Source organism: Ischnura elegans, chromosome 8 (genome assembly GCF_921293095.1).
Source record: "Ischnura elegans chromosome 8, ioIscEleg1.1, whole genome shotgun sequence".
Taxonomy (NCBI): Eukaryota; Metazoa; Arthropoda; class Insecta; order Odonata; family Coenagrionidae; genus Ischnura; species Ischnura elegans.
In genome coordinates, this window is record NC_060253.1 from 89,221,998 (window position 1) to 89,235,519 (window position 13,522).

General features: G+C 37.5%; 1 protein-coding gene across 2 annotated transcripts in view; it reads left to right on the plus strand.

Annotated features, from left to right (window-relative positions):
• Positions 1-13,522, plus strand: part of LOC124164309 (mucin-5AC-like) — a 53,648-nt gene that overhangs the window by 19,994 nt on the left and 20,132 nt on the right. For both annotated transcript variants that reach the window (XM_046541572.1, XM_046541573.1), the window contains exons 7-12: positions 2,071-2,349; positions 2,822-3,039; positions 3,581-3,750; positions 7,255-7,437; positions 8,682-8,827; positions 11,149-11,641. In XM_046541572.1, coding sequence (XP_046397528.1) covers positions 2,071-2,349; positions 2,822-3,039; positions 3,581-3,750; positions 7,255-7,437; positions 8,682-8,827; positions 11,149-11,641 — 1,489 coding nt within the window. The remainder of the gene's footprint in view (positions 1-2,070; positions 2,350-2,821; positions 3,040-3,580; positions 3,751-7,254; positions 7,438-8,681; positions 8,828-11,148; positions 11,642-13,522) is intronic.

Sequence of the window (13,522 nt, forward strand, 5' to 3'; positions counted from 1 at the left end):
ATAAGAAATATAATCTTGTTACCAAAGTGATTAAAGTTCAAGAAAAGACAAAATATGATTTCTCTGTCTAATTTATGTGCAAGTTCAGAGTGGAGTTATATTCCCTACCAAAAGGGTATGCTACCTTGTGTTAAAGTAACAATTTTACGAAATTTTCAATTAGCAGAATTAGGACTTTTACCGTTGCAATGGTTCCCAAAATAAACATTATTACAACAACAACAAGAACGTTACAACAAGATTCATAGCATCCACTGTATTATAAATATAAAATATTTTCTATAGGCCCAGTGCCCAAGAGTGATAGAATGAACTATTGGTGCTTTACAAAAGCAATTAAGCTAATACTTGGTGTTCTCAAAGACTCATCAAGCCTTGAAGGGTACTTGAAGTTTTCGAGGTCAAGGAAGTGCGAACATAAAGAAAATAATGATGAGTTCATAACTTTTGATCGTATTTTAGTGGATGTGAAGCTGAGAAAGGATAATTAGGCAAAGGGGTCTTCTTTGGTTTCATGTACATATATCTTTCTTCCAGAATGATTTAAATACATTTCAGGAAAGATCTTAAGGAAATTTCCGTAGACTCAATATTACTAAGTCCACATTACCAAAAATGTTTCTTTTCTGAAATATCTAAGCAACTGTCGCATTTCTCTTTTAATTTTCTGTCATATGTTTTACTCTTTGTACACAATTTAAAAATTTATTGTCGTGTTACATTTCCTTTTTTTATCATCGTAATAATCATAGAATAATTTTTGGTTTAAAGAGATGGATTATGATTCATAATGTCCTCTGAGTTGGATAGTGGATTATCAAAAATATTCTGCTTACTGAGAAACTACCACATCTCGCACACCTTGGTGCAAATATACTATATGTGTATACTCAGAAAAATGGGTGAGCATTGACATACTGACACCCATTGGCGCCGACTCCATGGGGCCTGAGGGGGCCCAAGCCCCCCCAAAAATTCGTTACAGATGTGAGGAAAAAATGTGTCAGGCTTGTCAATTTCCCCCAGAGTGTCCAGATATCGAGATTCGAGTGATCAGGGCTCTAATGTTGATCATATGACTCTTCTAAAATTCTCAAAAAACTTAATATTTACTACTTATAAAATTTACCGGGGCAAGGTCCCCGGTTTGGGCCCCCCCAATATTTTTTGTAAGTCGGCACCCCTGCTGACATCTAGATTAACTACTGAATTTTTTGTCCTATGAACTTCGTGATGGGAAAATTCTATTGTCCTGGTCTGCTCCTCTGTGTTTAAAATAAAATTGAAGTGTTCAGTTTATTCAAGCCTGTGAATGTACATATTCAGTATTTCAAATTTCTGAAAAATAAACGTCAGGATCTGTCAGTATATTTTTGTTTTTAGACTATTTGACTATGAGAATTTTAAAAAAAATCTTGATAAATTTCTGGTTCCAACTTCAACAAAAGTAAGGCTCAACTACTGTAGAATTTATATCAAGAGTGGGATATAGTTTTAGCAAGTTGTGATGTGCCATTTGTGTGGGAAATGTTTATGTTTTTCTCGTTGAATAATTCTGTGGTGTCCATCTTAACAATAATGCCAGATTAGGGGTACTCAACTGTTCACTAATTTATTAATAATGTTGCTGCTTCAAATGTTGAGATGAAATTGTATGAAAAGGGGGATCATAGAATTTTTGATCAAGCTTTCCTAGTGGTCTGCCACTCTGCAAATATCCACACTGGTACCCATTCCTCTGCTTGTCATTTCCAAAAGAGGAAGCCCAGCCTTAATTGTGCAGATTGCCCTAACGTAAACACTGTACTGTTAACGCAAAATTTTTACTGCATAAACTAAAATCAGGGCAGAATGGAGAGACACCACCCGGCTGGAAGCCCGAATAGCCTTTTTCGAGTAAAATCAGGGCATTTTACTGAGCATGCTTATGTACGATGGCACCTTCCTAACCAGTTAGTCACCAAAATTCAGCGTGCCTTTCAATATTACCTTTTTAAACATTAAATTGGTGGAATAGTGCGTGTAATGCAGTAATGTTTGTGTTTACATTGTGTTTGCACTCCCTTGCAGGCCCATCTGGTGTGCAGAAAACTCAACACAAATCAGCCGAGGCTGTGGCAGAAGAGGCAGCTGAGGTGGTTGTGGAAGGTGAAGTGATGAGGAATAACTGGAGACCAGTGGGCAGGAATCTTTCTTGTGGTACAAGGAGTAGTGGGAAGAATAGAGCTCCAAGAGATGGCCCTCTTGCTCCAGACCTTCAGTTGGATTGCTTTTCTTCGTCCTCATCGTCCTCATCAGCAAGTGAATTGGACGACGATGACTGCTTGGCTGTGATCTCAAAATGGAGAGGTATGTAACATCACAAAACCCTAACATGATCACACGAGTTTAATTGCATGTTAACATAAGCTCGATTCTTTTTTTTAATAGCTGTAATGTATTTTATGGACTCTGTTGGTTATTTTGTGAACATTATTGATTCTCGAAAATGAAAGAATGCAGGAAAATTTTATCAGTTTTCGCTGGGTTTTGAGAACCCGTTAAGGACATCGAGGAAAGAAAAACTTTTGCTTTACCTTTGACCTTATTTACCAGGTAGAACAATATTTACAATTTTTTAACCCAAATACCCATTCTGTCATAATTGGAATAGTAGAAAAAAAATATCAGTGATAATTAATCTGAATCATTTTACTCGATTCAGTCATTATACTAGGTTCAGAGTCAGAGAGGCTTTTTTTTTGGCAGAGAGAATGATTTTCTGTTGATTTTGTTGACATGTTATGCATTAGGAAAAAACAATCTTTTTTTGTTCTCATAGGTCCTCCTAAAAAGAGGAAGTCTAACCCAGCAAGTGCATGTACTCGGGATAGGAGTCATTGGTGCTGGAGGAAAGGTGGGGGTGCATCATCATCGTCGGCTGCCAGGAGGTCAAATAGCTTCCCATCAACCTCTGGGACTGGTAGAACACCACAAAATGCACCCCCTCCTGATCCAGATGATGATGACAGTGGAATTGAAGTAATCAGTGTTCAAAAGGTTGGCAGGCGTCATTTTATCAGTTGAAAATGTTGTTTTTCTGCAGCAGCTCTGGGTTAAGAGTTTAAGAGCTTGAACTTTTCACATCATTCCACCTTTCACATTTCTTTATCACCATGTGTATTGTTCCAATATCAAACTTAGAGTCATCATCTTAGGTTGATTTGGTGATAATACAAGTAGTGCTAAATAATTGTAATGTGAATAATTATAATCAATGCAGAGATTAAGTGAGGAATAATAACAACTTTGCCTACTCACATCATCATGCATCAATCACCACTGTATCAAGTTCTTGAAAATGGTACAGTGTATTGAAACTAGTCAATAATTAAAGGTTATGTGGTAGAAAGCAAAGTTGTCGTTTTTCCGAACCTAAAATGGAATTCTACAAGATTAAGGCCTCATCAATTCAGTACATCAATATAATGTTAATCTATAGATAATTTTCAACTAAAATTATCGTAAAATGCAGTTGTTAAATTTAATCCTTCTGTGTTTAATTTGAGTATACTATCTCCTTCTATCATTTTTACTTCAGCCCGTTACTTTAGTTGACCTAACTCAAGAATCTGATGATGACGATGATGCCGTGTTTGTGGAACTACCCACGTCATCAGAGCCATCAACAGTGGATCCTCCTACTGCCCCAGCTCCTGTGCCTCCAATTTTCTCTACTCAGCCAGGTCATAATCCATTAAGGGGACCATGGTAATTAATGTTTTACTACATCCTATAATTGTGATCCTCTCTGTCAGTACCTGGTGTCAATTGTTGTGTTTACAGTTGCTACTGGTGGTGAATGTGGGGTAATCTGAGAGACTGAAGATATCCATGATGGTGACAGATAAACATTTATTAATACTTAGCAGTCTGACCCTCAGAATCATGCCTTCTCCCTGGAAACTGAGCATTTTTGCCAAATTAATAGCCTACTCTTAGTTCCAAAAATTTTCGTCAACCCTGAAAGGTGCTGCCCCCACACCTTTTTTTGTGACTACAAACAGTTGTGGAAGACAGGCTCAAATTAGACCAGCTTATGGTATGGGGAACTTGAGATATTCATTGTAGAAGTGGTGTCCGTAAAGGTTACTGGCATCACACGGGTCGACGGAATAGCGTGCCCGTAACATCTATAACCATCGTAACATCTATCGTAAGCCTCCGTAATAATCTATGGGCATAGACCGCACAGTGTTAATTGGGCTTAAATAGCTGGGAATTTTTTATTTGAGTGAGATCAAGCGATAATTTGATGAAGTCTTTGATCTTAAGAGTCCAGATTGTCATCTCATCCAAGGTGTTTTTTCCTATGGAGTTCTTGTCTCTAATATTTCTCCATAAAAAAATATTCTGCCCATGCCAGATTTTTTCCATTTATTTGTGGTATGATCACGGTGTAGACAGTTTCAGTTCTTGGAAATTGGTATTAAAAAACAGAAAAGGTCATGAAGTATATTCAAGTTTATCAGCTGCCATCAATAATGCAAACTTTAAAGCGAGATAAGGATTAATAAATACAGTCGGATCCGGATTTAACGTCTTCGCATTTAAGGTTTTTCCGCATTTAGCGTTTATTTTTTTGGGTCCCGATTCATTCCCTATAAGGACAATGTAAAAATTATCCGTATTTAGTGTTTCCGCATTTTGCGTTTTTCCGCATTTATGGTCGTAAAAATTTGTCCCGCTCAAGATTTTTTTGCTCGATTTAACGTTTTTTCATGACGATTCATCCAAATCTTCGAATTTATGCTCATCAACAAGAACAGTCTCATGAAAGTTTACCAAGAGTCGATAGAATCTACCGGGGAACGCTTCTTCAACTGCTTTATCTTCCGCGAGCGCAGCGCTGCAACCTTCAACTCGCAAGCTGGGTGATTTGTCTTCTCGTAATGTTTCGCTCCCCTTCTGATCCAAACACCAGGCACTTTTTGTATCAGATCCGATCTAATGGAGCAAAGTCATCCCTTAATAACCTCGAACTACCTTATCCTTCACTTCTTGAACTTGACTTCGATGATACGTGACGACTGATGACACGAGTTATCCTCCGAGGGCCGCTACAATAATGTTTTCTCGTAATGTTTTCAATTGATGGCGTATGCCCCTTTCAACTCTACTCCCTACGGGCAGTCCATTATTAGCCCAATATTTTTCCAGTCGGCTACTTTCTCTTTTCAAAAGAGGAGGCCCAATATCCATTGCGCAGTTCACTAGAAGATTCTTTCTGTAATTCATTCCAAGGTCAGTTTCCACGGAGGAACAGCGAAAGAACAGAGGAAGTGTTTCCCCTGTCATGACCGTGAGTGAGAGCATTCTTTCCCTGCGGAACAACATTATTTTACATCGCAATTTAGATATCCCGGAGCCAATTTACCGACATGCGGCTGGTTGATATCGATGTTGATTCAAAAATATCTATCTGGTGCTAATTAATGTCAAAAGAGAATGACAATTGGAGTTTTGACGAACTATCACGGTCCATGACTCAAAATAAATCGCTCATACTGGAAAAAAAATCACCGCATACTCACAGTAGAATAGATGAGCGCGGAAAAATACGAAAATCCCTTGGTGGTTGACTTCGACATCATAACGCTGACGAAATTGCCAAACTCCAGAGGCACTGACAATTTTTCTTATGAAATCCAGTTTTGTTGAAGATTAAACCTTTTCACTTAACTTAAAGTTTAGCTAATCGTTATTCAAGGTCCAACCAAATTTCATTAAAAGCTGCCGAGAAACAAGGTGAGTCGGAGTCTAGGTGATCAGCGCACCGCGTAAACAACTTCTCCTGGTTCCATTCGACCTGCATTAGGCCGCGGATATATGACAACGAATCTGGTGCCATCATCGAGTTGAATCACCATCGACTTGTACGCATGCTAGAAATAAGATTCTCCTTTTTTGGATGACCTCGAAATCCAAAATGTGCGCACAGGAGGCTTTTTAAAGGCTCATAAATCCCTCGTTTCGCCGAGGCAACAGAAAATGTTAAGTTGGTATAATTCCTGAAAACCTCCCTTTTACTAGATATTCGGTAGTTTAGATTTCGGGATTAGCGATCGTCTGCTGTCCCTTTATTTCACTCATCTTTATAGATGCAATGACGATTTTTCGAGTACCTACTTAACCTTTTCTTATTATATTAGAAATGCTATAGTCACCTACATGTCGCTTTTACAGAAAAAAATTTAAAATTTCATCGAGACCACTGAAATGTACGTAAAAATGGAATCACTAATTTCCATATTAATATTCCGTGTGGGAATGATTTTCTGTTGATGCATATTAAAATTTTCTTAAAATATTTCTTTAAAACAATTGTCATTCTCTCATTATTTATTTTTACTACCCATTTTTTTAGCTGATTCCTGAAAAGTATTATTCAACCTTTATAGGGCTGAAAACACTTAATCAATGAATTTTTTGCTGCATGCAGCACCTTTTAGTTACGTAAAATAATATTTTTTATTCATTAAAAGCCATTTCAATCATTACAGACCCTAAAACCTGAAAAAATGGCAGGTCCTCATTTAGTGTTTTAAAGTTTGTCCCCCCTGAAAAACCTTAAATCAGGATTCCACTGTATAGATCACACAGGGTAAACAGCAGAGTTTTCATTGGGTTCAAGGGTGTGATTCATGTCAAGAGATTCTAGAAAATCTGCAAAAGAACATCATAGAGTGTAAAAATTTCCTATTTATTCATCACAATATTCTTCTTGGTACGTCAGTATAGGATATTTGAATATCAGTTACTACCCAAACAGCTCAAAATAAAGAAAATTTGAGAAGAAACATCCTCATTTGAAATAGAAGAATTGCAGTTGTCTACTCCCAGTGTTCTCAGCTTGGCTCTGGACTGGTGTGGAAAAAGTCAGCTTAATTTTCAGCATCATATGTGCATTTCTAATTTTTTTCCATTTAATTCTGTTGTGTTTTTTTCTATCAGCTTCATTGGCATTAGCAATATCCTGTTTTTCCAACCATTTTTCAGCCACTTTTAAAAGATGTTAACCTAAATAATGTAGTCTTATAAGAAAGTTTGCTGAATTCCCTTAATTTATCATTTTCTCTAAAACTGACATGATGTTTTCGATGGTTGAAAGAAGGGCTTGCCTCATTGAAACTGTTTGAGATGCAGGCATTTTCTCTTGGCAGCCCCTTAAAATTTGTTAAAATTGATTTCGATTGTTTTCATTTGAACTTTTAGGATTGACATGGAGGTGAACAACTATGCAACAGGTCATGTCCCACATCGTGTTGTCCCCAGAGTAGATATTTACCTTGGAGATATAGGGACTTTAGGAAGATCTAACGCACTTCCTCAGCAAAACCAACCATCTACCTCTTCGAACTCAACACCAATATCAGAGCCTCAAACTTCTTCCAGCAGGTGGGTAAATCTTTTTTTCAGGTTGGTTAAATTTCTTCCCTATCATAGTAATTTTTGTTCCTAGGCAATGTCGAAGTTTATGATGCTTGATAATGGTACATTTTGTAGTGCCATGTATGTAATAAATGGAGCATTATTTTGCAAAGTCTCTCAACAGCCCCAATAATAGAGAACTTGCCAATTTTTTTAAAATAAAAGTAAAAGAGAACAATTACTGTTGTCCAACACAGACAGGGCGTTGTTCTTAAGATAAATATGACAAAGTTGTTGAAATTCCAATGCAATGAAAAACTGCCTGTAAAAGAGGGTGTGATCAATTTGGGTGCTTTTGCAAGAGTCCTGCCATTTGAAGGAGTCGCACGTATCTCCATAGAGAGCTGTCATGGCTGCACTTTTTGGCACTTAATGGCCCAATTGCAAGGATAAAATTTTTTGCTCATTCTAAATTGAAACTTAATTTTCATTGCAAAACAAATTGCAATAATGCTGTTAGGGATGATCCAAGTTTCTATCATGATATTAAATGCCTAGCGAAAAGGGATCATGTGGTTCAAGTGGTTCAAGTTCTATTCTGGCATATGGTAATGAAGGTGTTATTATTTTTAACCATCAAGTCAGATGTGTGAATCCAAGAGTGAAATCTGTTGTCGAGGTTGTTTAGAATTTGGCAAAAACATAAACAACTATGCCTCAGCTTAAGTAAAGGTTGCCCTCTTTAATTCCTTCTACTCCAATTTTAATTGTATTCATTGAATTAAAAAAATTTCATGCACTAATGTACAATGCTGGACAGAAAAAGCTTACCTCCCAGGAGCAAAAATTTTCTAAGCCTCGAATTGACACTTAATTGGCTATGCTGGTGAATCACATCCCCCACTCCAAGGAACAACAAAGTGAAGTGTTTCAGTGGCATTGAAATTTGTGGCAACTGGTTGATAAGATTTTTCTCTCAAGGACTGTATTTTGATTATAATGGTGCAATAATAATACTTTATATGTCATTATTATGTCTGTAGCTGGTTGGTTGGATGGGCATTGAAGTACTTTTAATGTTGAGGCAAGGTGCTGAGTTGAAATTATTAATGTAATTTGGTTAAGGAATAAAATTTTGTCATCCATTTTTAGCAGGCATGTTCAGTGGCATTTTTTTTGCCACATTTAAAAATTTATTTCAATGTGCTTTGAGGCTGTATGTCTTCCAATAATTCCATAATTTCTCAAATCATTGTTTGTGTCATTCTCAGGACTTTGGTGGAAGCCATTACTACTGCTCCAGGTGCAGACTTGAGGCTTGCTTGCCCTGCCACTACCATTGCACCGACTACATTATCTTCAGCATCTAACTACCCCAGTAGGCTTACACCCTCAGAATCTTATAATTTGCATTTGGGTAAGCTTACCCCAGTCAAGTTTTTTTAGTGATAATCTTTTATTGAACCTCATTATCCTTACCCTTTCATAGTTCTGTGGGCTCAACCCTCCTCTGCAGGACAAATGGAGTTTGGGAAAGTTGCTTGTGTATCGTGCTGATCAAAACTGATTCACCTTGTTTCTCAGCAGGTTTAAATGAAACAGTTGAACCTTGAATCACTATCAGATTATCTCAGCAAAGTGAAAAGCTTCAATAGAACAGGAACTAATGTGAAAATATGTCAGTGCTTCTGGAGTTAGGCAATTTTATTGGTGATATGCAGTCAGTCAACCACCAAAGAATTCCCGCCACATTTTGGTATTTTTTCAATCTCAAATTTTTTTAGTGTGAATATGAAGAGCCTTTTTTTCATCATGAGCTAATAATTTTTAGTCATGGACCGTGATTCAGTCGTCAAGACTTTGATTGTGTTTTTCTTATGACATAAATCATTAGCAGATAAACATCCTTCAATTGACACCAATTCTAATGGCCATACGAATGTGGTTATGTAGAATCTGCAATATCTACATTACGATGGTGTTGTTCATGAGGGAGAGAATATTCTTGCTCAATAATTGAAGAAATGTTAGGTCCTTGTTAAAAAAATATTGGGGGGGCCCAAACCGGGGATCTTGTCCCAGGAAATTTTATAAGCAGTTAGTTTTAAGTTTTTTAAGCATTTTAGAAGAGTCATATGATCAACATTAGAACTCTGATAACTCGAATCTCGATATCTGGAGACACTGGGGAAAATCGACAAGCCCGACACATTTTTTCCTAACACCCATAACGAATTTTTGAGGGGGCTCGGGCCCCCTCAGGCCCCATGAAGTCGGTGTCACTGCTTGGAATGGATTAAAGAAAGGATATTCATGTGAAATGCGGAGTAAAAATTGGCTCTCCACTTTTGATAAGGAAAAGTAGCCGACGGGGTAAATATTTTTGTAAAGAAGGAATCACCCTCTGGGAGTAGAATTGAAAGGAGAGTAAGCTCTCGATGAAAAACATCAGCAGGAAATCCCCATAGTAGCTGCTCTCAAAGAATAGCTTGTATCGTCATTTGTCACATAATCCTGAAGTCAAATTTAGAAGTGAAAGATTAGGTGAATTAGGAATGACTGAGCAAGCAAAATTAGATTGAATTTTATACAAAAAGGATCTGGTATGTGGAACAGAAGGGTATGGCGAAATGTAATGAGAAGACAAATTACCAGTCATGGCGCTGCATTTCCAGAAGAATGCTGATGGAGAAGGTTGATTCAACCACCTCTTGTTAAAACTGTGTGCAAACATTTTATTGAAGAGCATAAATTCAGGAAGAAGAGATTATTCTAGGCTTTAAGCTATTTTTGTGCATAAATTTTACCCCGGTTGTAATGAAAAATGTGTGGTTAGTTAAATTACTCCTGGAAAGAAAATGGTCTTAACACTGGATAAATCGTAATTGCGGAATACCCCTGTTGGTCAAGTATGTTCTGAATTAATGATATTTGACTGTAGTGTGAGAGAAATTCCATGGCTTAAAAATTCCTGAATCTCTTGACTTATTAGTATTATTTAAAGTAATACTTGGGGAATTACACTTAAATCTTACTATGCCTTTAAATATGTTGTAACAATGCCTTATTTATTGCATGTTCTATTTGTGTCATTTAATTAAAGATTGAAAATACATCTCCAAATGGAAGTGGCCAAATGCCCCCACCCTAAATGTCTCCCCTATTGACAGTCAAAAGGATGATATTGAAGGTACTCATTTTGCAAGTTAAAAGGCAGCACCATGTACCATCATCGTTGTGACATTTTTGTGGAAAGATAGGAACTTTCTTACACTTTATTTGCTTTATTCTGACCTTGGAATTTGAATTTGTGTAATTGTATTCCTAGCCTTTGGGGACTCATATTTAACTTTTAGTAATGGAGTAACAAGTACTACACGGTCAATTGACTTGTTGCTTAAAGCATTTTTCCAATTCAAGTGCATTCATTTGATATGTAAGCAAAAGATGAATTTCTTGAAAGAATTAATTTTTGAAATGAAATTCTGAGAGGAAACATTTAGCAATACTATTCACATTGTGGGGTGTTAATTTGAGTAAGTTTTTATTGTGAGCAAAATGGAAAATATTTCCATTGCATAATATGGTATGCGAATGATGTTTACATAGCAAGAATTTCCGTCTATGGTTGCTAAAATTTTTGTAATTGTACTCATGTAAAAAGTTTTTGTTTTGAAGCCCACTGTTGCATGCATACCTCCTAAACATTCAGGATTTAACAAATAGAAATCTTTTCAGCTGCAAGACTCGTCCGGGGTGCAAGCAGTTCCTACTTAGTGCCCGTCCATTCTATCCAAACCACTCCAATGCAGCAGCCATCGGTATTCCCAACACCAACGACCACAACGGCTTCCACCCCGGTTCCAAGGGACCCCTTGTCGTTCACCAACCCCTTGTTCATGTACGGTAGTCAGCACCCACGCATGCCCGTTGCGGCGCCGCAACCAATGACCCATCACTCGCACTCCCACCATCCCATCCACCACGGTCACCTCCACCACCACCATCACCACCACCACTTCTCGGGGCAGCAGCAATCAAGGCCAGGGGTCCTCCCAAGCTCGCGCCCCATCACCCATGCGTGCATCACCCCAGAGAACAGGCAGTCAGTCGTGTTGGGACGCTTAAATCCAATGCACGAGAGGCTTTGGTACTCTCAGCAGAGGATACTGGAGAGGCAGAGGAGGAGGCTGGACCAGCAGAGGCCGTATGGAGGCAACAATGTTCAGGGGTGAGTCATCTAATATTTTGAGGAATATCAACCAGGAAATGTGGGAAATCAACCTATTCATGGAAATTCCTTAGTATTGTAAGTCATCTTCGCCGACGGTAAAGGGGTTCGGGGAAACAAGGCAGGGAACAAGTCCAAATTCTCACACAAAGCAACTTCACTTTATTCAGCCCAAGCCTTACACTCTGTCCCGCTGCCCAACCACAACTGCCTCCCCTAGCCGCCGTCAGCCCACGTCCCTGGAGTCACCGAGAGAGATCGTTTCTCAAGCAACTCTTCCGATGACAGCAGGAACGTGCTTAATGGCTGGGTTTCAAACGAGGTCCGTTCGAGGCGGCTTCCCGTCATCTCGCAGCTTTTAATAATCTTAATGAAACCGCGCTTATACAGTATGCCATTCATTAGTACTTCATTGACTGATGAGTAAATAAATTGCACCTTTAATGTGATACATATTTTATAGAAATTCCATTTGAAGTCAAAAGTGGTATATTTCAATACTGTGTTTTGATATTTGCTTCAATTGCCAGAGGAAGAATTTCCCCTGTATATAGCTTTGGATTACGAATCTTGAGCCTACCATACCACAGCAGAGACCTCTTATTAAAATGCCATGGGAATCAAGAATCCTGGATTGCATGGTTTTCTTTGCAGTGGCTAGGGAAGCCATAGGCCCTGGGCTTGATTTTGGAGGAAAGAAGGGTTATGTTTTTAGAGGAGATTTTTTCTCATGGCATTTAATGCGAAAGTCAAAATTTTTACATACTGTGTATGCCCAGGAAAAATGTTGATAACAGCTAGAATGAGAATGTTACAAAAATTCATGATGTTTGTGATACAATAATCACCATGCTGCAGTAGAAGTCTGCTGTAAGGAATACTGAAGTTCACTGGAAAATCATTCGTTTGAATGTGAACTCTTTATAACCCATGTCCATAGATAATGATGTCCTTTTACAGTAAAACTTTTGGGCTATTCCTTTTATTTATTTTTTCATTAGAGGTAAATAAAACAATATTACAAAGTTTATTTAAAAGATAATTGCATTTAACAAATGAAAAGAACAAACTATTTATCCAGCAAATTACTCTCGCGGTACAACTAGTTTCGACGCAGGTACCTGAGGATGACACCACTACGTCGAAATTGAATAATAAAAATCTCAGATTTATAGCTAAAATTACCTCAGTCATTTACTAGAGCAAAAAAAGAAGAAATTAATCTATTTATGCACTTACATCAATCTATCTACAGATTACAATTGATCAGTAAATGCATTAAATCCTAATTTTTTGTGACATTGTGAGAAAACTGGGTTGAATTGAGGAAAACGTGTTTCTTTAATAAAAAATCTCTACTTTCCACAGTAATATTTAATTAAGGCAATGCAATGAAGCATAGATTAGCGTATTTATAATAAAATTAAGCATATTGAACAATCTCACGTGAGATTGGCAGGTGGTCAAGGCTCACAATATCTTACTAAAGGGGAAAGATGAGTCCAAAGTTTGCCAAAATCACCTATTGTAATTAATGGACACCCCCTAACCTTCTTGTCAGTTACCACTCCTAACTCAACTTTGAGTTAAGTTGAGTATATTTGTCAAGAATAATCATAAGCACGGCAGCATGCTTCTTTCTCTCAGAATCTCTATCTCATTATTCAGACTGCAATTGGACCCACCAGAATATGAAATTAGGACTGATAGTGCTCCACAACTGTTTGCCTTGATTTATGGTTAATATTTCCTTTCACTTACATTTTTATATTGCATTATGGTAAATATTTGGTAAAATACTCTTCAATAAACAGCCTGGAAAATAGTGAATGCTGTCCTAAAGAGTATAAATTTCAGTTTAATATTTGAATGGTCATTGTG